Raw genomic sequence first — 26,786 nt, forward strand, 5'->3', positions numbered from 1 at the left:
CAACTCCCAAAGCTCAAGTTAAAAGCATTATAACGTGATGTTAAATAAATTTGTAATTTTCATTCATAGTAAGCTTTTCTTTTTCCATAGACTTTCCTCTCCATTTCCCTTTACTCTGAGTTCAAATGTTTAACAACACCCAGTTTCTCCACAGGCAAAGACAACAATGACATTCTGTTATATATGTGAACTTACAGGACCCTTCAGAATGGATCAGTGAGCTATTATGATTCTCAAGTTTCTGTTCCTACCTCTAGGTCTTCCAAAGAAAACTCAGAATAGCTGAATATACCAGTATTAATTACTGTAATAATAGGAAGTTTCAAAGTTCAGAATCTGGATTTAGCTGATTTACAGGTGAGACCTGGACAGAGCTTGGTGGGGCAAGTTTGTAATCTCTGTTATTTAAGAGATTGAGGCAGAAGGATCAGAAGTTCAAGGTCAGCCTGGACAATTAGGGAGGCCCAATCTTAAAAGAAAAGGAGAAGAAAAAGGGCTGGACTTAGCTCAGTGGTAAAGCACCCCAAGTGGTAAAGTCAATCTTCAGTACCTCCCCTCAAAAAAGAAAGGGTGATAGTTAAAACGGTCATTCACCAGCCATTTGAAGTGGAGCAGCTGTTTTGGAGATAGGGTTCCCATCACACATTAGTTTTTCTCTGAACAATAAGGCTAAGGCAGGAGGATCACAAGTTTGAAGCCAACCTGGGTAATTTATTCTGTCCCAAAATAAATAGTGAAAAGGGCTAAGGATATGAGGTGCTCAGTACTAGAACACCTCAGAGGGTTCAAGCCCCAGAACTGAAACAAATATTATTACTATTACTATGATTAAGGTTAATACTCTCTAAATTAATATTTATTAGACTTGCTTTTGTGGATTCAGTTAAAAGGGATTTTTTGGGGGGGAGAGATTTATAATAATAGCTAATATCTATTGAACTCTCACTGTCCTGCTAAGGCTTAGCAAAAATCTGGGATCCTGGCACATAAAAGAAGATGCGAGGCACAGTTGGGATAGTGGCCAGGCTTTCTTCAGAGGCAGCAGCAAGGCCTCCTGACCCCCAAGTCTTCCCAAAGGCTTTTTTTTTTTTTTTTTTCTATTTCAAAAATAGCATTTTATGGGGGCTGGGGTTGTGGCTCAGAGGTAGAGTGCTCGCCTAGCATGCATGATGCACTGGGTTCAATCCTCAGCACCACATAAAAATAAAATAAAGGTATTGTGTCTACCTGCAACTAAAAAATAAATATTTTAAAAAATAGCATTTTATTTACAAAGGATAATACACATAGGCATTTGGTCTTCAATTTGATAAATTGACCTATTTTTAAAATAAAGACTCCATAAAATTCAGAGATGCACATTTTTTAATCTTTTTTAAAAAATATTTTTTCAGTTGTAAATGGATACAATATCTTTATTTATTTTTATGTGGTGCTGAAGATCAAACCCGGTGCCTCACATGTGCAAGGCAAATGCTCTACTACTGAACTACAGCTTCAGCCTCACATTTTTTGATCTTTAAGCAGTAAGTTGAAGTGTTTGTAAGGTTAGAGGAAATTCAGAGGCCTAACAGAAATAGGAGTAATTATTAAATTTACGTTCAAGATATATTTTAAACTATGATTACATGGAAGTAAATGTAATCTAGCAAGGGTCTCAATATCAAATGTGTTTCTTTTCGTTTTAGGTTATATATGTTGAAATATTGAATTTACAATGTATATGTGTGAACTTTGGGGAAGCTAAGCACCATGAGACTCTTTCCCTGTGTGAATCACCTTACTGATAAACCTGCAGGCCTGTTAAAGCGGAGCCCTCAGACTGAACCCAGACGGTTGCCCTTGGTCCCGTAACCATGTTCCATAGACCTTTTTTATGTGCAGACCAAAGAAGGCACAATGCCAACAGATTATATAAATGAGCGCAGGCTCACAAGCAGTATTTATGACCTCAAGTACATAGGGTACATCAGGGTGTTTATGATCTTGGTTACATAGCTGACTAGAAGTCTTGGTGAGGGAGTCTAACTATAGCCATCTTGGGTCTGCCCCATACTCACCTTATGTCAAATGACATTCAAAAATCTGTATATGGGGTAAAAATGGGAGCTCATATCCCACTTGAATCAAAGTGTGAAATATGATATATCAAGAACTATGTAATGTTTTGAACAACCTACAATAAAAATTAATTTAATTAAAAAAATGACATTCAAAGTGCTTTAGGTGTATTCATTATTTTAAGTCTCTCAACACACCTTTCATGTTTGATGGATTAGGAAGTTGAGAAAGAACATTTAAGTAGCTTGTCTAAGGTCATACAAAGAATGAAGGGCAGCACTAGATTTGAAATTAGGGCATGGTGCCAGGGCTCCCATTTTAAACCACTATATTACACATATAAGAAGCTGTAAAGAATACAATAAAAACAATTTCATGAGGCTGGGGTTTTAGCTCAGTGGTAGAGCGCTAGCCTAGCATGGGTGAGGCACTGAGTTCAATTCTCAGCACCACAAATAAATAAATTAAAAAGGTTCATCAACAACTCAAAAAATATTTTTAAAAAATCTCATGACAGCTGTGAAGTATTCTTGCCAAAGAAATGAAACTTGAAGCATATCAACCCCATTACTTCAAACCTCCAGTTTATAAGACATTCATGGGCTAGGCATAGCGGTACATGCCTGCAAGCTGTGATTTAGAAGGCTGAGGCAGGAGAATTGCAAGTTTGAGGTCAGCCTCAGAAATTTAGTGAGGCCCTAAGCAACTTAGTGAGCCCCTGTCTCAAAATTAAAAGGGGCTGTGAATGCAGCTCAGTGGTAAAGTGCCCATAGTTCAATCCCCAGTACCAAAAAAAAAAAAAAAGAAAGAAAGAAAATCATGGGACAAAGGAGCATGTTAAAAGATAACATAGTTAGGGCTAGGGGCATATCTCCTTGGTTTTTCCATACAGGGGTCTCCCAAAAAATGTATTGATTTCCTTTAATCTACCATCATATTCAGATTTGTATTAGCCAAATCCCTCAGATGATGTACACTATTTCTAAAAATATAAACAAAAAATAATTACCAAATAGTTTACTTGCACAGTTCAGGGGAAGTATCTAATGAAAGAGAGAGAGAGAGAGAAGAAAGAAAGAAAAAGAAAGAAAGGAAGGAAGGAAGGAAGGAAGGAAGGAAGAAAGAGTCCTCACTCAAATCTTTTTTTTGGTGGGGGGCGATGGGGGTGGGTACTGGGGATTGAACTCAGGGGCACTCAACCACTGAGCCACATCTCCAGCCATATTTTGTATTTTATTTAAAGACAGTCTCAATGAGTTGCTTAGCGCCCGGCTTTTGCTGCCTCAGCCTCCTGAGCCGCTGCATTACAGGGATGTGCCACTGCACCCTGCTTTTTTGCTTTTTTTCTTTTTAACTAGAGATTGAACCTAGGGGTGCTTAACCACTGAGCCACATCCCCCCACTTTAAAATATTTTATTTAGAGATGGGGACTTGCTAAGTTGCCATGACTGGCTTTGAACTCATGATCCTCTTTCCTCTGCCTCCTGAGCTGCTGGGATTACAGATATGAGCCACCACACCAGGCTCTCACTCAAATCTTAAAACTTCAGAATACAAACCAGATTCAGATCATAAGGAGATATGGATCAGCTTCTGACAAGCAAAAGACACAGAAGTTACTTGTTTAATTGGAAACATCCTGCTGAAAACTCTTATCTTCAGTGAAAGTGCAAAATTTCATCCCTGATTTAGAAAGCTTTTATTGGGAAGAAAATAACTATGGATCAAAACAAAGGAAACTGAAGCTCTGGTCCTGGAAGTTTTTGTCAGTTGTCTTTCCATGTTTCACTTTGGCTTTTAGAATTAAAACCTTTCCTTGCTGTAGAGAGCAGTTGCCTTCATTTTTTCAATGCAATAAACTAACGCAAGAGGTTCCCTAGTGGGGGAAGACTCAGGGACAGCTCTGTCTTCAAATAGCCAACTCTGTCTCTGTGAAGGCTGTTCATTAGTAAACACAGGCCAATTGTGGCCTTAGCTGCCTTGCAGTTGCTCTCTTCTAGGACCTTGGGCTCCCCCGCAGTCAGTGGACAAGGGCCAATTATTATGAGCCTCTAGTAGTGATCTGTAACAAGAGCTGATAGGGAGGTTGTTTCAAGAGCAGATAGCTCATTAGAACCCTATTTCAGTCATTGAGATATTGGTATGTCTCACCTCTTAAGAACAGTATGACGTAGTGTGGTGTGTTTCTTCACTAGTTGAGCTAGGGTAAATTCAGGTAAAAATCTCACTGGTATCTAATTTTCCTAAATCTCACTTTGATTAGATGAAAATGAAGTCTTAATTATAGTAATTTTAATATAAGATTGTCATGTTTTAACATGCAGCAAAATTTTTTGAAGAAAAAAGTATTTGGTGGTGGGGGGGAAATAGAAGTTCATTGGAGTAGACAAAGGGAAAGGAAGGAAAGGAGAATGATGGGAATAGGAAAGATGGTAGAATGAATCGGACAGAACTTTCCTATGTTCATATGTGAGTACACGACCAGTAAACTCCTCATTATGTACAACTGCAAGAATGGGATCCTAATTAGAACAAATTATACTCCATGTATGTATAATATGTCAAAATAACTCTACTGTCATATATATCTAAAAAGAGAAAATAAAAAAAATCTCAAACTCAGAAAGTTTAGGGCTGGGGAAGTAGCCCAGTGGTAGAGCACTTGCCTAGCATGCATGAGACCCTAGGCTCAATCCCAAGCAGTGAAGGGGAAAAAAAGAAAGAAAAGAAGTTTTAGAAGGTAAATTGTTTTAACTTTGTCTCTTTATTCAATAATTTGGTACAAGTAGGAGGTGGTATACACCTGTAATCCCAACTACTCAGGAGGCTGAGACAGGAAAACTGCAAGTTCAAAGTCAGCCTGGGGAATTTAACAAGATCCTGTCTCAAAATAAAAAAGGGTCAGGGATGTGGCTCAGTAGTAGAGCACCCCTGGTTCAATCCCTAGTACCTCAAAACCAACCAACCAACCAAAAGAAAACCAATAATTTGTTATAACATGAATATTGCATTTCCTATTTTTAGAGCAACCAAGGATAAAAATACTATCCGAATGTCAAATAATAACAAGTGTTGATGCAAATGTGGAAATGGGAACCTCTGTATGTTACTGGTGGGAAGGTAAAATGGTATAGTCACTTTGGAGAAGTCTAGAAGTTGCAGGAAGTATTAAATATAGAGTTACTATATGATTCAGGAACTCCACTTTTAGGTGTTTTTTTTGGGGGGGGGGGCGGGGCAGTATCTCACTATGTTGACCAGGCTAGCCTCAAACTCCTGATCTTGAATGATTCTCCACCTAAGCCTCTAGAATAGATGGAACTACAGTAGGTATACATTCAAAAGAATTGAAAATATGTGTCAATACAACAGTAACATGCACATGCATGTTAAAAGCAACATTATTCACAAAAGCCAAAATGTGGAAACAATTCAAATGCCCCTCTTTTGAGGAATGGATAAATAAAATATACACTTACAAAATGGGTAAATTTGACATATGTGGTGGTGTGCACCTGTAGTCCTAGCTACTCAGAAGACTGAGGTAGGAGGATGGCTTGTACTCAGAGGCTTGGGGCCAACCTGGGCAACAGAGCAAAATCCATGTCAAAAAAGAAATAAGAAAAAGAAAAAGATGAATTGTATGACACAGTAAAGCTGTCAAAGAATAATATCTAAGTGACAAAGAAATTTTTTTAAGGCAACTTTTTTTAAAAAAATGCCTTTATTTTATTTGTTCTTATTTTTATGTGGTGCCGGGGATCGACTCCAGTGCTTCATGCATGCTAGGCAAGCGCTCTACCACTGAGCCACAACCCCAGCCCCAACAAAGAAAATTTTAAATACATTTAAAATTTTTTAAATTAATTTCAGAAAATATGGCTTAAAAATCTGAGGGAAGGAAAAGCTATTAACTTCTAATTACTTAGAATTAGCTCTTCTGCCATACTTGTATTAAACTCCATACTGTCAACTAGTTCCGTTTCCAAATGCAACAAATTTATCTTAAGGTATTCGCTAGAAACAAATATTTAAAAGTTTACATTATAGGCTTGCACAGTCTTGCATGCCTGTAATCCCAGCCGCTCAGGAGGCTGAGGCAGGAGGACCAGGAATTCATTGCTAGCCTCAGCAACTTAGCAAGGCCCTAAGCAACTCAGTAAGAACCTGTCTCTAATAAAATATAAAAAGGGGCTGGGACGTGACTCAGTAGTTAAATGCCCCTGGGTTCAGTTCCTGGTACCAAAAAACAAACAAACAAAAAAGTCTCTATGGATAAGGCTGTTATTCATCCATGTATCTACAGTAGATCTCTTTCAAGTAAATGACACATTCTTCAGAAATGTGACTCCCAATATTTAACAAAAAAATAGCTACATTTGGAAAGGATATGGAGAAAAAGTAACACTTTTACATAGTTCCTGGGATTAATATAATTCCAATGGAAATCAGTATGGGGTTTCCTCAAAAGACAAGGCATGGAACCACCATCTGACCCAACTATACCACTTGTCAGTATTTATCCTGAAGAATTAAAGTCAGTATACTGCAGTGATACATCCATACTCATATTTACAGTAGCACAATTCACAATAGCCAAACTATGAAACTAGCCTAGATGTCCATCAATGGATGAATGGATAAAGAAAATGTGTTATATGTAACACAATGGAGTTTTATTCAACCATAAAGAAAAATGAAATTATATCATTTGTAGGAAAATGGATGAAACTAGAGACCATCATGTTACACGAAATAAGCCAAACTCAGAAGCTCAAGGGTTATTTGTTTTCTCTCATATGCATAAACTAGAGTGGAAACAGGAAAAGAGAGATGGGGACGGATCTCATGACAATAAAAGGGAGATCAGTAGAAAAAGGGACTGAGGGGAAGCAGGGAGGGCGGGGGAAAGTGCTGGGGAAGAGATACTAGCCAAATTATATTGTGTGCATGTGAGAATATGTAACAATGCCATCAGTATGTATGATTATAATGCACCAATAAAAAATGTGGGGGGGAAACAGCCGCATTCAAAAACAACTTCCAAGTATTATATAGGAGTATTTTCTTCTTTGTCTTTATGTGTTTCAACAGACAGGTAAATACAGATCTTAGTATTACTACAACTTAACAAAAGTTAAGTAAGAGTTATCTTTTTTTTTTTTTTTTTTCCCCTTTCTATTGTTAAAACAGGAAGCCACAGTAGCAGAGCTCATAAAACATTGGCTCAAGAAGAATTAAGAGAGCTGGGGTTGTGGCTCAGTGGTAGAGCGCTTGCCTCACATGTGTGAGGCACTGGGTTTCACCCTAAGCACTGCATAAAAATAAAACAAAGGCATTGTGTTCATCTACAACTAAAAATAAATAAATAATAAAAAAGAATTAAGTAGATGATTATTAGCAGAGAGTGGTGGCACACCCAACCTCAGGAGGTAGGAGGATCCAGAGTTCAAAGTCAGTCTCCACAAAAGCGGGGCACTAAGCAATTCAGTAAGAATTTGTCTCTAAATAAAGTACCAAATAGGGCTTGGGCTGTGGCTCAGTGGGTCCCCGAGTTCAATCCCTGGTACCCATCCCCCGTCCCCTGCAAAAAAAAAGAAAGAGGGGTGGTTATTTAGGTTTTTCAAGGAAAGTGTATATCTCAAGGAAATTTGGTCCATGAAAGTAAAGAATTTAGTTGGCCAGAAAGGAACTCCAAATAAAAATAATTAAGTTGGGCAATGTGGCGCACGCCTGTAATTCCAGCAGCTCGGGGCTGAGGAAGGAGGACTGCAAGTTGAAAGCTAGCCTCAACAAAAGTGAGATTTCTAAGCAACTCAGTGAGACCCTGTCTCCAAATAAAATACAAAATAGGGCTGGGGATGTGGCTCAGTGGTTGAGTGGCTCTGAGTTTAATCCCTGGTACCAAAATAATAATAACAATAACATTTTTTTTTTTTTTAAGGACTAAGGGTGTGGCTCAGTGGTACAGGGTGATTAAATTTTTGTCAACATTTACCCCTTGAATTCTCTGGAATAGAATTCTGAATGAAAGTGCAGGGGGGGGGGGAATCTAAAGTTTTTGTGATAACTTGACCAATTGCTAGAAAAAAATAACTTCCTTTAAGCCTGCCCTAAATGGTCTTCTACCTTCCATAGCACCAAGCATTAATAAATAAACTACTGTTGAGGCTGGGGGTATACTTAGTGGTAGAGCACTTGACTTAGCATGTTCAAGGCCCTAGCACCACTTAAAAAACAAAACAACAAAACCTACTCTTCATAGATCAAAAATGAAATTTGATGCATGTCTATAATCTCCAGTGACTTCAGAGGCTGAGGCAGGAAGCAGGAGAATCAAAAATTCAAGTCCAACTACTAAATAAGCAAAACCAAATGTAACATCCTTAAGATATAGGTGAGAGTTGCTTTAATTTTATTTTTGCTTAATTTTGTCTTTAGTTCAGTTGGTAAAACTGAACTTTGTTTCTAATCATTCTGTTAATACACTTTTTTTTTTCAATGGAAAAAAAAAAAATTCAAGTCCAGGGCTGGGGATGTGGCTCAAGCGGTAGCGCGCTTGCCTGGCATGCGTGCGGCCCAGGTTCGATCCTCAGCACCACATACAAACAAAGATGTTGTGCCTGCCGAAAAACTAAAAAAAAATATTAAAAAAAAAAAAAATTCTCTCTCTCTCTCTCTCTCTCTCTCTCTCTCTCTCTCTCTCTCCACTCTCTCTTTAAAAAAAAAAAAAAAAAAAAATTCAAGTCCAGCCTCAGCAACTTAGTGAGACCTTGTTTTAAAAAAATAAAGGGTGGGGATAGAATGCCCCCGAGTTAAAATCCTAATCCCCACCATTACATGTGTGTGTGTGTTGGAGGGGGGGGGGGCAAAAAAGAAAGAAATTTGACTAAAAAATGAGTATCAAGATAATTTTCTCTGATTTTAACATTTTATAATGTTTGGTTAGATTCCCATATTCCTTTCTATTCTGTTCTAGAACAACAATTCATCTCCTATAGCCTCTTCCTTCTTCAGAATGAACATCAAAATCAGTCTACCAGTAGAAGAATACAGGGTTCTTTAAGAATTGAATCTAGGGCTGGAGATATGGCTCAAGTGGTAGCGCTCGTCTGTCATGCATGCGGCCCGGGTTCGATCCTCAGCACCACATACAAAAACAAAGATGTTGTGTCCGCCGAAAAATAAATAAATATTTTTTAAAAAAGAATTGAATCTAAATTCCAGCTGTGCTGCTTAAAAGCTGTGGGAACTGCTGGATATGGTGGCATATGCCTGTAATCCCAATTACTCAGCAGATTGAGGCAGGAGATTAGTTTAAACCCAGGAGTTCAAGGCCAGCCTGGGCAATATATCAATGAGAACTTGTCTCAAACCACCAAACAAAACCAAAAACACTGTGGGAATTACAGGGCAGTTACCTAGCCTCTCAGGGCATAAATTTTCTCATAAAATCCCAGCTGCCACACAAGGTTGTTCTGAGGGTTAAAAGAAATAACACATAAAAGGCTTTAATGTAGAACCTGGCACCAAGCAGTCAAATATTTGTCAGCTAACAAGAATAATTAATTCTGTCAGTTAAAATATTCCTTTACGGCAATGGCATTAAATCTAAATTAAGCTGGGTGTAGTAGTACATGCCTGTTATCCCAGCAACCCAGGAGGTTCAGGCAGAAAGTTCAGAATTTTGAGGCCAGTCTCAACAATTTAGTGAGGCCGTAAACAATTTAGTCAAACTCTGTCTCAAAAAAATATAAAGGAGCCAGGTGTTTGGTGCATGCCTATAATCCTAGGGACTCAGGAGGCCAAGACAAGAGATTGTGAATTTGAGGCCAGCCTTACCAAGTTAGTGAGACCCTGTCTCAGAATAAAAAGAGATAGGGTACAGCTCAGTGGTAGAGTGCCCCTGAGTTCAATCCCCAATACCAAAAAAAAAAAAAAAAAAAAAAAGAGGAAAAATTCACCAAGACAACTGTAGCAAATCTACAAATAGGGGGAATTTGCACTGTTTCAGTTTTCCCACCCTAGAATATGGTACTATTCTGTTTTATGACTGGAATTTTTTTTAAAAAAAAGCTACAGCTGATTTTTGTCACTGGCCCATAAGTAATTTTTCTTTCTTTCTCTCTTTATTTTTAGGTACCAGGGATTGAACCCAGGGGCACTTAACCATTGAGCCACATCTCCAGCCCTTATCTATATATTTGAGGCTGGCTTACAAACTCACAATCCTCCTGCCTTAGCCTCCAGAGCTGCTGGGATTTCAGGCTTGTGCCACTGGGCCCTGCTTCACAAGTACTTAAAGAAAATTACAGTTCTGGTAAACCTGGAAAATCTTTCTCTCCTGGAAGATTTACAATGCACGTAATCCGTTAAAGTAATTGAAACTAATGTGTCTCCACTTGAGTCAAATTAACCAGATTAGATGTCTCATAGTTCACAAGATCTAAGCCATCAATCTTCAGATGTGCTATTATTTTAGGTACTAACAAAGTTGTGGGTGTAGCTCAGCAGTAGAACACATACTTATGGAGGCCCTGGGTTCAATCCCCAGCACTTCAAAACCCAAACCAAAAACACTGGTAACAAATCACATAAATTACTTAGGTACAGTCTTACCAAAATGTTATACATGGCAAATCCCAATTATTCACAAACTCTGTAAGTCATCTACTTGCTAAACTTGTTTATAAACCCCAAATCAATATTTGTGGTGCTTTCAGCATGCATGGATACTTGCAGAGCAGCAAAAACTGTCACCTGACTTGCATCTCCCCAGAGGAGGTTGCCTTCTTGTTTTAGCTCTCACACTAGGCAAATGTCCTTTTCGTGGTTTTTTTAGAACTAGGTTTTATTTATTTATTTATTTTCAGTTCTGTTGTCTAAAATGGCCTCCAGGGGTAGTGGTAGCTGGTGTTCCTTAGTTCAAGAATGTTGTGATGTGCCCTTCAGATAAAATAAGTATATCAGATAAATTTCCTTCAGTCGTTAATTGGTGTATGAATGTTCATAAGTCATTACTATATATTAGGTAAAGTGTCTTCAAACAGAAACACATAAAACAAAGTAATGAAAATGTTATGAGAGGCTTGCAGGAATCTACCCAGCAACAATGGTTCAATATTCACTCTTCCACTGAACTTTATAGCATGTTAACTGCTGTGAATACCAAGAATTAATTGCAATTGACAACTTGTAAATTCAATCTCATTATATACTAATCTTCCCCACAATATATGGAATATATAAACCAAAGTTTAAAATGTCACTTTCTGAAAGTCTGACATAGTAGCACACACCTATAATTCCAGTTACTTTAAAGGTTGAGGCAGGAGGTCACAACTTAGACCCTCTTTCAAAATAAAAATGGGTAGGGGCTTGGGATGTAGCTCAGTTGTAGAGGACCTGGGCTCAATCCTAGTACTACAAAACTACAAAAAAACAAAAAACAAAGCAAAACAAAAAACAAACCCCAAAGGAATAAGAAAACACAACTTTACTGAGCAAAAAGCTTATACAAGTAAACAACATAATCATGTTCCTGCATTTGCAGAATTTGTCTGGATCCATGGGAATTTCACATTAAATAATACAGAACGATATCAGACATTTTAATGTCTCTAGAAAATGTACATTATTGGTTTATAATAGGCATTATCTTAAGAAGTACTATCTAGGTTAGATGTTCAGGAATGAGCTTTTCATTAGATATCATGCTGGTACCTGTTATAGAAAAAGATTATGTAAATTTTGTTTGCTGACTATTTTATTACATTTCAAAATAGCCATCCTTGCAGAAAAAGCTACTGTGAAATTTGATTTTCTGATATTTCTTAGGGCTTTCAGACCATACTTGTAATAAATCATTACTTGAAAGGCTGAGGCAGGAAGATCAGAAATTCAAGTGTAGCCCAGACAACTTGACAAAATCTTGTCTCAAAAAATAAAAGGGACTGTGGATGGGGCTGGGGTTGTAGCTCAGTGGTAGAGCACTTGCCTTGCATTTGTGAGGCACTGGGTTCGATCCACAGCACCACATAAAAATAAAGTCAAGGTACTGTATCCATCTACAACTAAAAAAGGGTACTGGAGATGTAGCTCAATGGCAGAGCACCATCAGGTTCAAGCCCCAGTACTGCAAAATAAAAATAAACTTATATTTCAAATATAAAATCCTGAGCTTTAGGTTTCAGATGTGTACAAAATACAACATGGGCTAGGCATAGCTCAGTGGTATAGCAAGTCTTGCCTTTCACGCATAAGTCCCTGGGTTCAATCTCCAGCACAGGAAGGAGAAAAATAAAAGCAGCACTAAGATCATATGTGCACCAGGCTTGGTGGCTAATTCCAGCTACCCCTGTAATCCCAGGCTGAGGCTCCTAGGAGGATTGCAAATCAGAGGCCAGCCTGGGCAATTTAGCTAGCAGGATCTGTTTCAAGAAGACTTGGGCCAGGCTCAGAAGCTTATACCTGAAACTCCAGTGGCGTGGGAAGCTGAGACAGGAGGCTGGCAACTTCAAAGTCAGCCTCAGCAACTTAGTAAGACCCTGTCTCAAAAAGTGCTGGGGATGTGGCTCAGTGGTAAATTGCCCCTGGGTTAAATCCCCAGTACCCCCCGCAAAACACAAAAACAAATCAAAGAGCTGGGGATATAGCTCAGTGGTAGAGCACTCCTGAGTTCAACCCCCAGTACTGGGGGAGCAGGGGACAAGAGAGGCATGTTATACTTGATCTGTTTTCTGTAACATTGCTGAGCTTCCTTTAAATCAGTTCTAACAGTTTTTTCTTCACACAATTTGAGCCCTTTTACATAAAAATGAAACGATGACCTCTAGTGGAATAAGCTCAACCTAGTACCCACTGAGTTATTGTCTTACTGGACTTTATTTCATCCTGCAACATCCCAGACACCTCTCTCAAAATAAAATTTAAAATGACATTCGATTAAAATCACAATAGGTTGCCAAGACATACTTTTTATTTATTTTTTAGTTGTAGTTGGACACAATACCTTTATTTATTTTTAAGTGGTGCTGAGGATCAAACCCAGGGCATGGCACGTGCTGGCGAGCGCTCTACTGCTGAGCCACAACCCTAGCCCAAGACATACTTTTTAAGTGGGTACAATATAAAACACTTTTTGGTCAGTTTCCAACTTTTTATTAACTTGTATTTAATATATGCTTCCCTTTGAGACCATAAACTCCACAAAGGCAGGAGTCTTTTTTTATTTGACCCTTTCATATCTTTTCTCCATTCCCTTGCCATCTGCTTGGATACAATCAATAGGAACACCACCAGATCAGATGGTAAAGAATGACATCTAGGTATTTGTTCTCCCAGTTTTTTTTTTTTTTTTTTTTTTTTTTTTTTTTTTAAATGTGTGGTTCAGGGATTGAATCCAGGTACACTTTACCACTGAGCCACATCCCTAGCCTCTTATTTGTTTTGAGTCAGGGTCTCACTAAATTGTGGAAGCTGCCCTCAAACTTGCAATCCTTCTGCCTCAGCTTCCAGAATCAGAATTACAAACATGCACCACAACCAGCCCAGTTTACAAAAAAAAAAAAAAAAAAAATTGGTTCTATTTTATCACACTGGTTCAATGTTAATACAGTTGTCCCTTGAATTGGTTCCAGGATCCCCTGCAGACATACTATATTTATTGGTGTGCTGGGGATTGAACCCAGGACCCAATGTATGATAGAGACATGCTCCACAACTGAGCTACTCATCCCAACCACTCATATACTTTAAATCATCTCTTCACTATTTATATCTAATAAAATTTAAATGCTAAATAGTTGTTATACCCTGTTATGGGATGACAAGGAAAAAAAAGACATAATTTCTTTCCAATTATTTTTGATCCTGGGTTGGTTGAATACCCAGATATAGAACCCATGGATATGGAGGGCCAACCATATTTATTACTACTGAAATGAATATGATTGTAGGACTGGGATGTGGCCCAGAGGTATAGCTCTTGCACCAGATGCATGAGGCCTTGGGTTCAACTTACGGCACCACAAAAAAAAAAAAAAAAAAACAAAAAACTTTTTTTTTCTTTTCAGTATTGGCCATTGAAAACACAGGGGCTACTTAGCACTCAGCTCTCTCTCTATATATATATATATATATTTTAGTTTTAGATGGACACAATGCCTTTATTTTTTATCTGGTACTGGGGATCAAAACCAGTGCCCCACACACGAGGGAAGCGCTCTACTACTGAGCTACAACCTCGGCCTCCTTTTTGAGACAGAATCTCAACAAGTTGTTAAGGCTGGCTTTTAACTTGTAATCCTCCTGGCACAGCCTCCAGAGTAGCTGGCATTACAGGAGTGAGCCTCCACACCCAGTTTCAGTGGTCTTAATCATCATGAATTTGTGATAAAGCTATCTGACCACAGCTGGAGTTATGATAAAATGATATGGTAACCTCAGTGACTGACAAACAATAGATGGAAATAATGGGAATAATCAAGAAGTATTTGAATTTACTTGATGGGAGGAGAAAAAATAGATTTCCACAAGTTTTATACCAACATCTTACACACACAAACACCTCACTTTTACTCTCAATTCATGTAACCTTTTAAAGTGGCTATGTTAAGTAATAATCTTTGTAGAAAATTTCCTTATTTAAAATATTAAAACCCTGATATATATATGTAAAATAATAAAAAAAGATTAGCCCCCTGCCATCCTCAATGTAAGTTTTTTTCCTTAGCATATGAACAAATCATAGTAAGCTTTACAAGTAAGACATATTTCTCTCTAAGTTAACCCTATTAAAACAATTATTTACAATCTTTATTAACAATTGGAGAGGGCTGGGGCTGTAGTGGTAGAGTGCTTGCCTAACATGGGTGAGGCACTGGGTTCAATCCTCAGCACCACATAAAAACAAATAAAGGTTAAATTCTTAAAAAAACTAGATTTTACTTTTCCTTTTGTTCTTCAAGGATGCCTTATAAAACTACTTGATAAAGGAGTTATATAAGATACTGACATTCCACACTGACAGATTCAACACTGCTCACAAATCTAGGGAACATTAGCTGGAATTTTAACTCAAGAAACCAATGACAACAAAATCAATGACTTTTGAATTAGATGACTATCAGTGCAGGAGAGGAAAAATAATTTTAGATCCCCATTTCATAAGGACTTTCTTAAATGCCATGAATAACTTATTTGACCAATGGATAGGCTTCATGCAATAAAATCAGAGTAAAACAATAAAAGGCATATTCAATACATGTTAAATATAGATATATATTCCATGTATATACACTGAAAAAAATTTTAGTTAAAAAAATTAAAGACTAAAAAAAAAATTAAAGACTGGGGCCGCAGATGTAGCTAAGTGATAGAGCACTTATTTAATGTGTGTAAAGCCCTGGGATTGATTCTCTAGCACCACAAAAACAAACTAATTTAAAGACTAATCATTTAAAAATGAAATTGCCTAGTTTTCACTGTTCATTTCATGAATGTACAGGAAACAACTGGAATTTTAATTTGATATAGTAAACAGACAACTCTGTCCCACACTTATGTTTATTAAAAACTGACAAACAAACAAAACCTGTACAAAAAAATCTCAAAGTCATTTATCACTTTCAAACAGTAATCAAGAGACACATTATCGCCTAGGGCCCCCTCTTCCTCTTCCACGGCCACGTCCTCTTCCTCTTCCTCGGCCTCGGCCTCTTCCTGCAACTGAGGGAAAAGAAAAGCAAGGTAAATTGTCTTTTGGTCACCACAAAAAGCATTTACATACAAGCCTTCCATAACTTAATAGCCCTTTTTTGTTCCTGCTGTTGCAGTTTAGTACTGAGAAATGAAATCAAGGGTGTTCTACTACTCAGCTAGATCCCCAAGCTCTCCCCAACCCTGTTTTTTGTTGTTGTTGTTGTCGGTGGTATTAGGGATTGAACCCAGGGGAACTCTACCACTGAGCCACATCCCTAGTCCTTTTAAATTTTTTGACAGGGTGTTACTAAGTTTCCCAGTCTGGCCTCCATATTAAGATCCTCATGCTTCAATCTCATATGTAGATGAGATTATAGGCATGCACCAACATACCCAGCGACCCCCTTCCCCTCTTCTTTTTTTAGTTGCAGATGGGCACAATACCTTCATTTTATTTACTTATTTTTATGTGGTGCTGAGGATCAAACCCAGTGCCTCACATAAGTGAGGCAAGTGCTCTATGGACCAGCCATAACCCAAGCCCTCTTCCTCTCTTTTTAAGATAGTCTTGCTAAATTGCTCGGGCTGGCTTTGAATCTGTGATCCTTCTGCCTCAGCCCCAAGCTGTTGGGATTACACCTGTAATCACAACTTGCCACCAGGCCCAGCTTCTTTTACAGCAGCTATAGGAAAGAAAACTCAGCTTCTCTCAAAATGTGTTAAAATTCAAAGCAAATGCCCCCTTCATGCAGAATGAAGAACTGCTGGTGCAAAGACAGTTATATTTGTTTTATTTGAATTTACCATGAAACTTGTCAAGTTTAAAAGTATTTTTTCTTTATATCTTATTTTCACAACAAAAGGAAACAAATGATTTGGACCTCATAGAAGACTGAAAAGAGATCAAAATAGTAGAACATATCAGTGGAACCAGATCATGAAAACCTTGTCAGATTTTTGGTTACTCACTATACTCCAACTAAGTTAATTCAAAGCCAAGAAAATTTAAACATACTACATCAAATAACAATCTCCTAAACTTAGAATCTTAGATGTCCAATCATAATCTTCCACTTGAATTCATACAGCAATATCCTGACACCTGGTCATCCCTGACACCTACATCCCTAGCTGAATATCACAATGACAGAGGACTTGTCATACAAATACACTTATTTTATCTTTAGACAGTAATATTAGATATAACTGACATGGATTACATTCCAAAATTTCTAGAATCATTGCACTGATTCTAGTCATACACATTGATTCAAAGCATTAAGGAGTAAGTCTTCTGTTAAAGTAATGCAGATCAACCAGATTTATCTCCAGTTCTTTCTGAAATTCTATTCATGATAGAAAAGGAGAGCTGGGCATGCAGCTCAGTAGTTGAACCCCAGCACCACACACATGCAAAAAACAAACAAACAAACAAACAAACAAACAAAAACAACAAACAAACAGAAAAAACACAGTGGATTAAAGACTTCATTATTTCCCTGACAGGTAAGTAGAAAAGAAAAGGCAGAATAAATCTCCTTTGAGATCAGAAGACTTCAGATTAAAAAATACTTGCTAAGTAGAGAGCACAGGACTGAGAGGGAGAAAGGGGTTAAAAAGGGTTTTTCAAAGTATGTATTACAATCAATTTTTTTTTTTTTTTAAACCAAAAGACAACAGAATAGGAAACTTAAAGCACATTTGTATTAAGACTACTACTTTTTGGGGGCTGAGGCTGTAGCTCAGTAGCACAGCGCTTGCCTAACGTGTGAGGCATTGGGTTTGATCCTTAGCACCAAATAAAATAAAATAGTTGTCCATCTACAACTAATAAAAAAATTTTTAAAAAGACTACTACTTTTATATTTTTAAACTTTTATGAGACTATAGGCATGGGTATAGGTATAAGCTATAGGTATATGCAAGTCAAGATGCAAAGTATATTTCTGTGGGTACAGAGCAAAAAAGTCTCAAAGTCACTATATTAAGTGAATATCTACAAACACCCAGCCCTATTTCTATAAAGCTGGCTGAAAATACTTATCCCAAGGAAGCAGAGCTGAGAAAAACAGCTCTACAAAAGACTTATAGATCCTGAAATTTTGGATCTCCTAGTGAAGAACGCAATTTACTTTGGGACAACTTCATAGTGAGACCCTCTAGTCGAGGAGTCCAACAGTGTCATGCCTGTAACTGCAGAGACTTGGGAGGCTGCCAGACTGGGAAACTTAGCAAGACTGTTTCTAAATAAAATATAAAAAAGGACTGGAGATGTGGATCAGTGGTTAAGTGCCCCTAGCTTCAATCCCTAGTACTCCCCACCCCAATAAATAAGGAAATAGGGCTGGGATGTAGCTCAATGATAGAGTGCCTCTGGGTTCAATCCCTAGTACTGGAAAAGACAGAGAAAATAAGAGAGAGACACACACAGACACGCAAACAGATACACAGAAACACACAGAGAAACAGAGATCTAACAATGTCAAATACAGAATAAAACTTTAAAAAGCAAAACTAAAATTAACCTTACCAGGAAAAAAAAAAAAAAGGCACTACATCCACAAAATTACAAGATTCTATGAAAAATGATTAAGGGAGGATGCATGAAAAAGTCAAGAACATTTTTCAAGAGCTGAGGTTGTGGCTCAGTGGTAGAGCACTTGACTAGCATATGTGAGGCCCTGGGTTTGTCTCTCAACACTGGATATAAATAAATAAAATAAAGGTCCATCGAAAACTAAAAAATACAAATAAATAAATAAATAAGGCAAAGAAAAAACAAGAGAGAAAAAATAAGAATCAGAGAATCAGCTGGGCATGTTGGCGCATGCCTATAATCCCAGAGGCTCAGGCGGTCAAGATAGGAAGATCACTAGTTCAAAGCCAGCCTCAGAACAGGGTAAGAAGCTAAGCAATTCAGTAAGACCCTGATTCTAAATAAAATACAAAATAGGGCTGGGATGTGTCTTACTGATGGAGTGCTTCTAAGTTCCATCCCCAGTACAAAAAAAGAGAGAATCAGCCAGAAGCCAGCATGATGGCGTACACATGTAATCTAGTGGAAGGCTGAGGCAGAAGGATTGCAAGTTTGAGGACAACCTCAGCAACTTAGTGAAGCCCTGTCTCAAAATAAAAAAGGGCTGGGAATGTAGCTAGATAGTAAAATGCCCTGGGATAAATTCCTCTGTAGCACCAAAAACCAAACCAAACCAAAACTGTCAGAAGTGGTTTTTGTTTTTGGTGGTTCCAAAGTAGGAAGATAAGAATGAGCAAAAGGAAAGAAATTATGGAAGTTTAACTAGCAAGTTTTCTTTTTTTTTTTTAAAAAACATTGTCTCTTCATCTTTTTTTTTTTAAATTTTTTTTTTTTTAATATTTTTTTAAGAGAGAGAGAGAGAGAGAGAATTTTGACATTTATTTTTTAGTTTTCGGCAGACGCAACATCTTTGTTTGTATGTGGTGCTGAGGATCGAACCTGGGCCGCACGCATGCCAGGCGAGCGCGCTACCGCTTGAGCCACATCCCCAGCCCGCAAGTTTTCTTAATTATTAGGGACAAGCACCAGGACAACAACAGGGAGAAAAAGCAAAGAAGGGGGATCCTATGCATAGTCATTAAGGTATTTTAAAATATCAGGCATAAAGTCAATCTCCAAATCTTCTAGTGTGAAGAGATCAAGCCATGCACAAAGGGACAAGATATTAAAAGAGCAATAATCTTTTAAATAATAACACCAAGAGCTACAATAAATACTATATGCACTCATTGAAAATACAGGAAACTTCGAACCACATACAAACAAAAACAAGAACAACAAAACCACCTGTGTTCACAAATGTTGTATTTGGAATAGTGCATTAGGATTTAAAACAGCATACTAAAACATTTATAATCCTTCAAACTTACCAGCTTCCCTTTTCTTAGATTTCACCTTAGGTTCAACATCCACAAGTAGTGTATCCAGAGGTAAGCTGTCTGGCAGAATAAAGTATCGAATGTTATTTCCCCGAATACTCAATGTTTCCAGCTGTACAGGTTCTCTGTTCTTCAGGGTCATTTTCACAGCTTTAAGATGTGTATTCATGCTGACATCTACACCTAAAGTAGAAAAAAAGCATAGCCGTTATTATTAGCACAATAATTAAGGCAACCAATTAATTTGTCAAGCCACAGTTAATACTCTACTGTAAGAGCACATCTGTTTTGCAGTGTTTCTCGACAGAATTTAGCACACATGCAGAATTACGCCAATGTAAATCAGCAATCTTTCCTTCATTGAGATTTTTCCCTAGCCATACTACTGTTTTACAAGCTAGGTGTGCTTATAGAAGTGAATATAGCAAGCCCTAGAGGGCCCTGATTGTTACATATGTTCATTATGCCCTGTATTCTTCTCCTATCCCAAGTTTGAAAGGTGTTTATTGGCAGTTCTCTTTGTAACTTACATACACCACATGCCACAACTATTCTCATCTTTGTTTTGAAAATAAAGTCCTATAGGGCCTACAGTATTTTTTATTATTACTAGGAACTTAAGATTATCTTTTTAACTGTTTTTGTTTGTTTGTTGCAGTGCTGGGGATCAAACCTAGAGCCTTATGCACACTAATCAGTGTTCTACCACTGAATTACAGCCCCAGCTCTTGACTATATTTTTAAAAAAGATTGTTAATGCTTTTGATTACAAAGTTGCAAAGGTTTTTAACTTTTTTTTTTTTTTTTTTAAGTTGTAGTGGTTACAACATCTTTATTTCATTTTTATGTGGTGGTGCTGAGGATCAAACCCAGCACCTCCAGCATGCTTGTTGCTGGGCAAGCAGACTATTGTTGAGCAACAACCCCAGCCCCCAGTTTCAAAGATTCTGAGTGTTCTTTCCCAACCTATTTTTCTCAGTAAGCCATTATTTTTAGTATGAGACTTTGTAAAACACAAAACAAGGTTTTTCAGAATGAATATATGGCATTATAGCAGAAACACCTGATTATTGATGCCTTTATGAAATTATATTTGAACAAATGGGATAACCAAAGACCTACCTAATTTCTTGCCTTAGAAAGCTAAGATCAGAAAACAACAGAAGTCTCTCAACTTTTCCAAAACTGCCTATTTTTTTTTCAGTATTACTGATCCTATCCTCCTCCTTTCCAGCGAGAGGAACAAGACTTCTTTTTTCCTGAAATTAATATACTCATAATACATTCTATTTTCTTAAAGACCTTGATCCATGCAGGGGAAGGGGGAAAATGAATAAACTCTGTCTACATCCCAGGAAGTGCATCATAAGTCATTTAAATTTAATCCCAACTATTTTTATGGTAAAGTATGACTGTTCCTGTTGTGGTGACTAAATGAATATGTATTATTTATGTTTTTATGTGTTCATATATGATACAAGAAACTTTTAACAGTGGTTTGTCGGGTGTGGAGGGAAAAGTTGTAGATGGATACAATATAACAACTTTATTTTATTTTTATGTGGTGTTGAGGATTGAACCAAGTTCCTTACAAGTGCTAGGTAAGCACTCTACCACTGAGCTACAACTCCAGCCTGGGAATAGGATTCTTAACCAAATTTGCTCCCTCAACTTATTATAACTGTCCCCACCCCTGGGACATTCATTCATTGTATATTATTGGGTGGTGGTAGGGGTGTGTGGATAACCAGGGATTGAATTTAGGGGCACTCAACCACTGAACCACATCTCCAACCCTATTTTGTATTTTATTTAGAGACAGGGTCTCACTGAGTTGCTTAATGCCTTGCTGTTGCTGAGGCTAGCTTTGAACTTGGGATCCTCTTGTGGCAGCCTCCTAAACCACTGGTATTACAGGTGTTTGTCACTGCACCCAGCAGGACATCCATTTATTAAGTGCCTATTATATATTAGATAAAACTTGCATTATATTATTTAGGTTATGTCTTCCACCACTAGATTCTGGGTTCCAACGAGAGACATTGTCTCCTCCATAACACCTAAAACAGTGCTCTGAGGTAACAGACTGAATCACTACTTATGAAATTTCTGGGGCTGGGGATGTAGCTCAGTGGTAGAGCACTTGCCTAGCATGTGCAAGACCCTGGGTTCAATCCCCAATGCTGCAAAAATTAACAGTAATGCATGAGCTTGGGATAAGGCTCAGTAGTACATGCTTGTCTAGTATATAGGAGGCCCTGGGTTCAACCTCCAGCAACACACTCGAAACTACTTTTGGGGCAAAAGGGGGGGGCGCGCGAAGGGGGGTATAGGGAGTGGAGGAGGTTGGAGAGGGACTGGGAATGGCCAGGGGCCCCTTAACAATGAGTTATATCTCCAGTCCTTTTTATTTTTAAAATTTTAAGACTGTGATCTCACTAATATTTTCTTAGGGACTCATTAAGTTGCAGAGGCTTGGTCTAGAACTTACAATCTTCCTGTCTCAAGCCTCCAGAGTTACTGGGATTACAGGTATGCACTACTGCACTGGGGTAGTTGCAGAATTTCAACAGGACAGCAATTATACTTTCACAGTATGATCTAAGACTATATGACAACCTTATACTGTTTCAATTTCCTTCCACAGCAACTTGTAAAGTTCTAATATGATCACCAGTAATGTTAGTTTAATACTTTACATTTTTCTTGGTTTACTCAGATACAAATATTAAAATTTCAGTATTTTAGAGAATGGAAACATATGCTCCAAGAGTACTGTCTTTCATTTGGCCCATCTATTCTTTTGAAAACTCTGCAATTTGGGGGCTGGGGATATACCTTAGTAGTGTACTTGCCTAGCACGTGGGAGGCCCTGGGTTCAATCTCCATCATAGCAAAAATAATTTAAAAAAAAAAAAAAATTCTGCAAAATTTTGGAAAGCCTACTGTGAGCAAAGAAAATTCTCCAAAATATATGTGAATACTACTTGCCTTACGTAGATCAAGTTAAGGTTTCCTAATATCCCCCCTCATTGTCCACATATTTTTACACAACATAATGAGACAGAGAAACTCCACACTCCATCCTCAAAAATGTTACAATCTAATAGGGAACACAATCCCAATGAAAATAAAAGCTCTGTAATATATTCTGAAAAAAAAAAAACTTTCAGTACAGAAGCACACACACACAAGTAAAGTCAGAAAATCAAGAAAACGGGATACCTGGGGAATTCAGTTTGGTTGTAGCATAAGCGCCTTTAAGGTAAGGCCATGTAAGGTCAATTAAATAATTCACTCACACAAAAAATTGCAGATCTATACTAGAATTAGGACAATGTTCATTAAGCAACCAAAAAAGAATTGTGGTCTGCAAGCAGAGATTTTTTTTTTTTTTGGCGGGGGGGACCTAAATGAAAACAAGTGTCTAAATTTAAACACTCCAACTGTTTCCATACCTGTAATTGTTCCATGGACCTGTGTTCCATTCTTCAATTCAATGGTTACAGTTTCATGACTCAATTTCATCAAAAATCTATGGAAAATAGGAATAAAACCATTAATTTTTACCTTTAACACTTCAAAAGCCTATCTATAGAGCTGAAAGGATAAAATTACCTGATACTGAAAATCTGCTAAATCTATCCACATTAATTTCTATTAGTAATTTGTGTAACATTTTTAGCTTTCCCTGAACCAACCCTCAATACTTACAAAGAATAATGTTAGCATCCTAACACAAACTGTTATTTGCATTGGGCACATAGCACACATCTATAATCCAGGTGACTCAGGAGGCTGAAGCAGGAGGAACACAAGTTTGAGGCCAGCCTCAGCAACTTAGTGAGTCCCTATCTCAAAATAAAAAATAAAAAGGGCTGAGGATGTAATTCAGTGTTAAAGTTCTCTGGTTTATATCACCAGTACCAAAAATTTTTTAAGAAATTAAAAATTAATTCATGATAGCCTGGCACAGTGGCACAGTCCTAAAGTCTGGGAATTGAGGCAGGAGGATTGCAAGTTTAAGGCCAGATTGGGAACTGGGAAGAGACCCTGTCTCAAAATAAAAAAGGATGGAAACATGTTCAGTGGTAAAGTGTCCAAGGGGGGTAAAAATCATGAGAATGACCAATGGAGAGATGAAAAAGTGCTGAACATTATTAGTCCATTAGGAAAATGCAAATTAAAAGGAGATACCTGTACACACCCACTGAATTGCCCAAAATTAAAAAGACTGACAACAACAAATGCTGATGAGGATGAAGGGCAAATAGAACATATTACAAAAAAAATGGTACAATCACTTTGAAAAACAATCAAACAGCTTCTTTTTTTTTTTTTAATATTTATTTTTTAGTATTCGGCGGACACAACATCTCTGTTTGTATGTGGTGCTGAGGACCGAACCTGGGCCGCACGCATGGCAGGCGAGCGCGCTACCGCTTGAGCCACATCCCCAGCCCTCAAACAGCTTCTTGTTAATTACACGTCTATACCATGACTCAAAAACTTCAATCTCAAGTATTTACTTAGGTAAATGAAAGCTATGTCCACAAAAAAAGATTTACACAAGAATGTTCCAAGTAGGTTTTTTTTTTTTTTTTGGTGTGGCACTGGGCATCGAACCCAGGACTTTACACGTGCAAGGCAAGCACTCTACCAACTGAGCTGTACCCCCAGCCCTCCAACTAGTTTTTTTAAAAAATGCTGCATTTCATTACATAAAATATTTACTTCTAAAGGGAAAATAAACCATGAGTGTGGGGAGGGGGGCAAACCTCAGTTGTGGTGAGTACATAAAGGGAGGAGGGTACTTCAGGCTGGAAAAATATACGATTACCTCACCCTATCAGAACCAAGGAAGCACAAACATTCAACTATTTTCTGATGAAGACTTTACTATCTGAATTCTTCCTAATTACTAAAAGTTAGAATCAAATATTCAGATAACTTCAGTATCACACTAAGTGAACAAAGAGAACTAGATAACGGCACATTTTTATTAGAATTGGCAAAACTAGAAGTTTATCAGACATCAGGAAGATCAGGAGAAAAGTAATCAATTTCCCCCTCAGTTATAGAAACGATGAGGAAAAAAATGATGGTCCCAACCGAGGAACTGAGGTACAGAACAGAATACATTCTATGGTAAGAAGAAATTTCATTTCTATATTTTACCAAAGATACAAAACAAGATTAAGCATAACCATTAAAAATGATGCTTTGGGGGTGGGGCACAGTGGCATGCACCTGTAATCCCAACAGCTTGGGAGGCTGAGGCAAGAGAGTTCAAAGCCAGCCTCAGTAAAAGTGAAGCATTAAGCAACTCAGTGAGACCTTGTCTCTAAATAAAACATAAACAAGGACTGGGGATGTGGCTCAGTGGTTGAGTGTCCCTGAGTTCAATCCCCAGTACCAAAAAGAATTGGTGGTGGTGGGGGGGGTGGATATATTTGCACGTCTTGGGTTAAGTAGAGGGAAGTGAAGAGAGTGAAGAGAATCTGGGGTTATGAAGGATAGTAGAATGAACTGGACATTAAAAATTACCCTATGCACATATATGATTACACAACAGGTATGATTCTACATCATGTACAACCAGAAGAATGAGAAGTTATACTCCATTTATGTATGGTGTTGTCAAAATGCATTCTACTGTCATATACAACTAATTAGAGCAAATTAAAGTAAAATAAACTGAAAAAAAAAGTTACATGAAAATCCCATCATAACAACATCTTTAAATGAGAACTGACTCAAAAAGTAAACTACCGAAAGTCAATTTTAAAAGATTATGATTTAGACTAGCAGGTATGAACAAATTCTGAAACTTTCTACTCAATATTACAGTTCAAATAAAAATTGAATGGGGCTGTGGGGAAATATGAGGAAGATCCTGAAAATTAATCTTAATTGCCTCCTCTACAAACTGCCCCCCCCAACACAATATTCCAAAGAATCTTGTTATTTCAAACATAGAAACTGCCTATTCATTTGTCTTCACCACTACATATAATGCTCCAAAATGGCAGATATGCTGCTTTTTAAATTCTGTCACCTATGGGCTGGGGTTGTGACTCGGTGGTAGAGTGCTCGCCTAGCATGCTTGAGGCACTGAGTTCGATCCTCAGCACCACATAAATGTAAAATAAAGGTACTGTGTCCCTTAAAACTAAAAAATAAATATTTAAATTCTATTACCCATGTATAGTGTAACAGGTGCCCAATAACTAATCGAGGACAACAATCCTTGACTTAACAAAATAGAAACTAGTTAAATAATTCTAATTGCTAGCTTATTTGCAACTCTCTGCTCCTAAGTTCCAGGCCTCCAAGTCTTTAGTAGGCTCAATTAACTGACACAGTGACAGAAAACACGGGAGAAATACCTGAGAAATATCTTTATAGTCAGCCACAATTAAAATGATGATTCTATACTGGGAAAATCCTCATAAATCAAAACCGTATCCTAAATGAGAAATAATCTAGAGACTGTAAAAAATGTTTAAAGTCGCAAATTTATGAATTAGTTCCTCTTTGACTTGCACATAGGTGTCGTTGTTTCCAGTTAGCCTCATGCAGCTTCTAAGCCACTAGAACCAGGCACACACTGCAAAGTGGTTACTAACCGAAAGCGAACTTGGACGTCAGGCGCTGCACTTTTAAGGCCTCTACACACTAGATGACAAGAAACGGCTCGGCCTTCACACTAACCTACTGGAAGACACGCTGGGTCCGGGTGCGACCCAGACTCCAGCACCCTCGGCGCCGCCAATATGGGCGCGGGAGGGGCGGGCGCTGGAGGCCGTTAGCAGGCCGCACGCACGCGGTTTCCCGCCTCGGAGCAGCCCAGCTTCTGAGCCCAGCCCAAATCCTCCCTTCACGGTCCCACCTCGCTTGGTCACATCCTCACCTCACGAGCTTCATCCTAGCGGCGCTGTTACCCCCTTGGTCCGATAGTGCACAATATCAGACAAGCGAAGACCCACCAACTAAGAGTTATGAATGGCCGGAAACGCCTACTCCGGAGGCTCCGGACGTAAAGAGCGCGCGGAACCCTGAAGCGTACGGCGGAAACTCCAAGGCCTTGCTGGGCCGCACTCCCTTC

The 26,786-nt window shown here is 38.1% G+C and overlaps 2 protein-coding genes across 2 annotated transcripts in view; one reads left to right on the top strand and one right to left on the bottom strand.

The window, feature by feature from the left end:
* Abhd3 (abhydrolase domain containing 3, phospholipase) overlaps nucleotides 1-11,317 on the top strand; it is a 68,788-nt gene extending 57,471 nt beyond the window's left edge. The window contains exon 9 of the mRNA XM_076836516.1: nucleotides 10,202-11,317. Within this exon, the coding sequence (XP_076692631.1) occupies nucleotides 10,202-10,215 (14 nt within the window). The 3' untranslated portion in view covers nucleotides 10,216-11,317. The remainder of the gene's footprint in view (nucleotides 1-10,201) is intronic.
* A 4,297-nt stretch (nucleotides 11,318-15,614) lies between these two features.
* On the bottom strand, nucleotides 15,615-26,744 carry Snrpd1 (small nuclear ribonucleoprotein D1 polypeptide). The gene is made up of 4 exons (XM_076836518.1): nucleotides 26,592-26,744; nucleotides 23,137-23,213; nucleotides 19,670-19,861; nucleotides 15,615-15,790 (listed from the first exon to the last, which is right to left on the bottom strand). Exons 1-4 carry the CDS (start codon nucleotides 26,603-26,605, stop codon nucleotides 15,714-15,716), a joined length of 360 nt encoding a protein of 119 aa, XP_076692633.1. The 5' UTR covers nucleotides 26,606-26,744; the 3' UTR covers nucleotides 15,615-15,713.
* Between the last annotated feature and the right edge of the window lie 42 nt (nucleotides 26,745-26,786).

Source organism: Callospermophilus lateralis, chromosome 17 (assembly GCF_048772815.1).
Source record: "Callospermophilus lateralis isolate mCalLat2 chromosome 17, mCalLat2.hap1, whole genome shotgun sequence".
Lineage (NCBI taxonomy): Eukaryota > Metazoa > Chordata > Mammalia > Rodentia > Sciuridae > Callospermophilus > Callospermophilus lateralis.

Bases quoted from the DNA above. Each gene is read 5' to 3' on its own strand.
- Snrpd1 (XM_076836518.1), bottom strand. The intron at 19,862-23,136 runs GTATGGAAACAG...TTTCTACTTTAG, and splicing joins GGTCCATGGAACAATTACAG to GTGTAGATGTCAGCATGAAT. The intron at 15,791-19,669 runs GTAAGTTTGAAG...CTTTTCCCTCAG, and splicing joins ATCTAAGAAAAGGGAAGCTG to TTGCAGGAAGAGGCCGAGGC.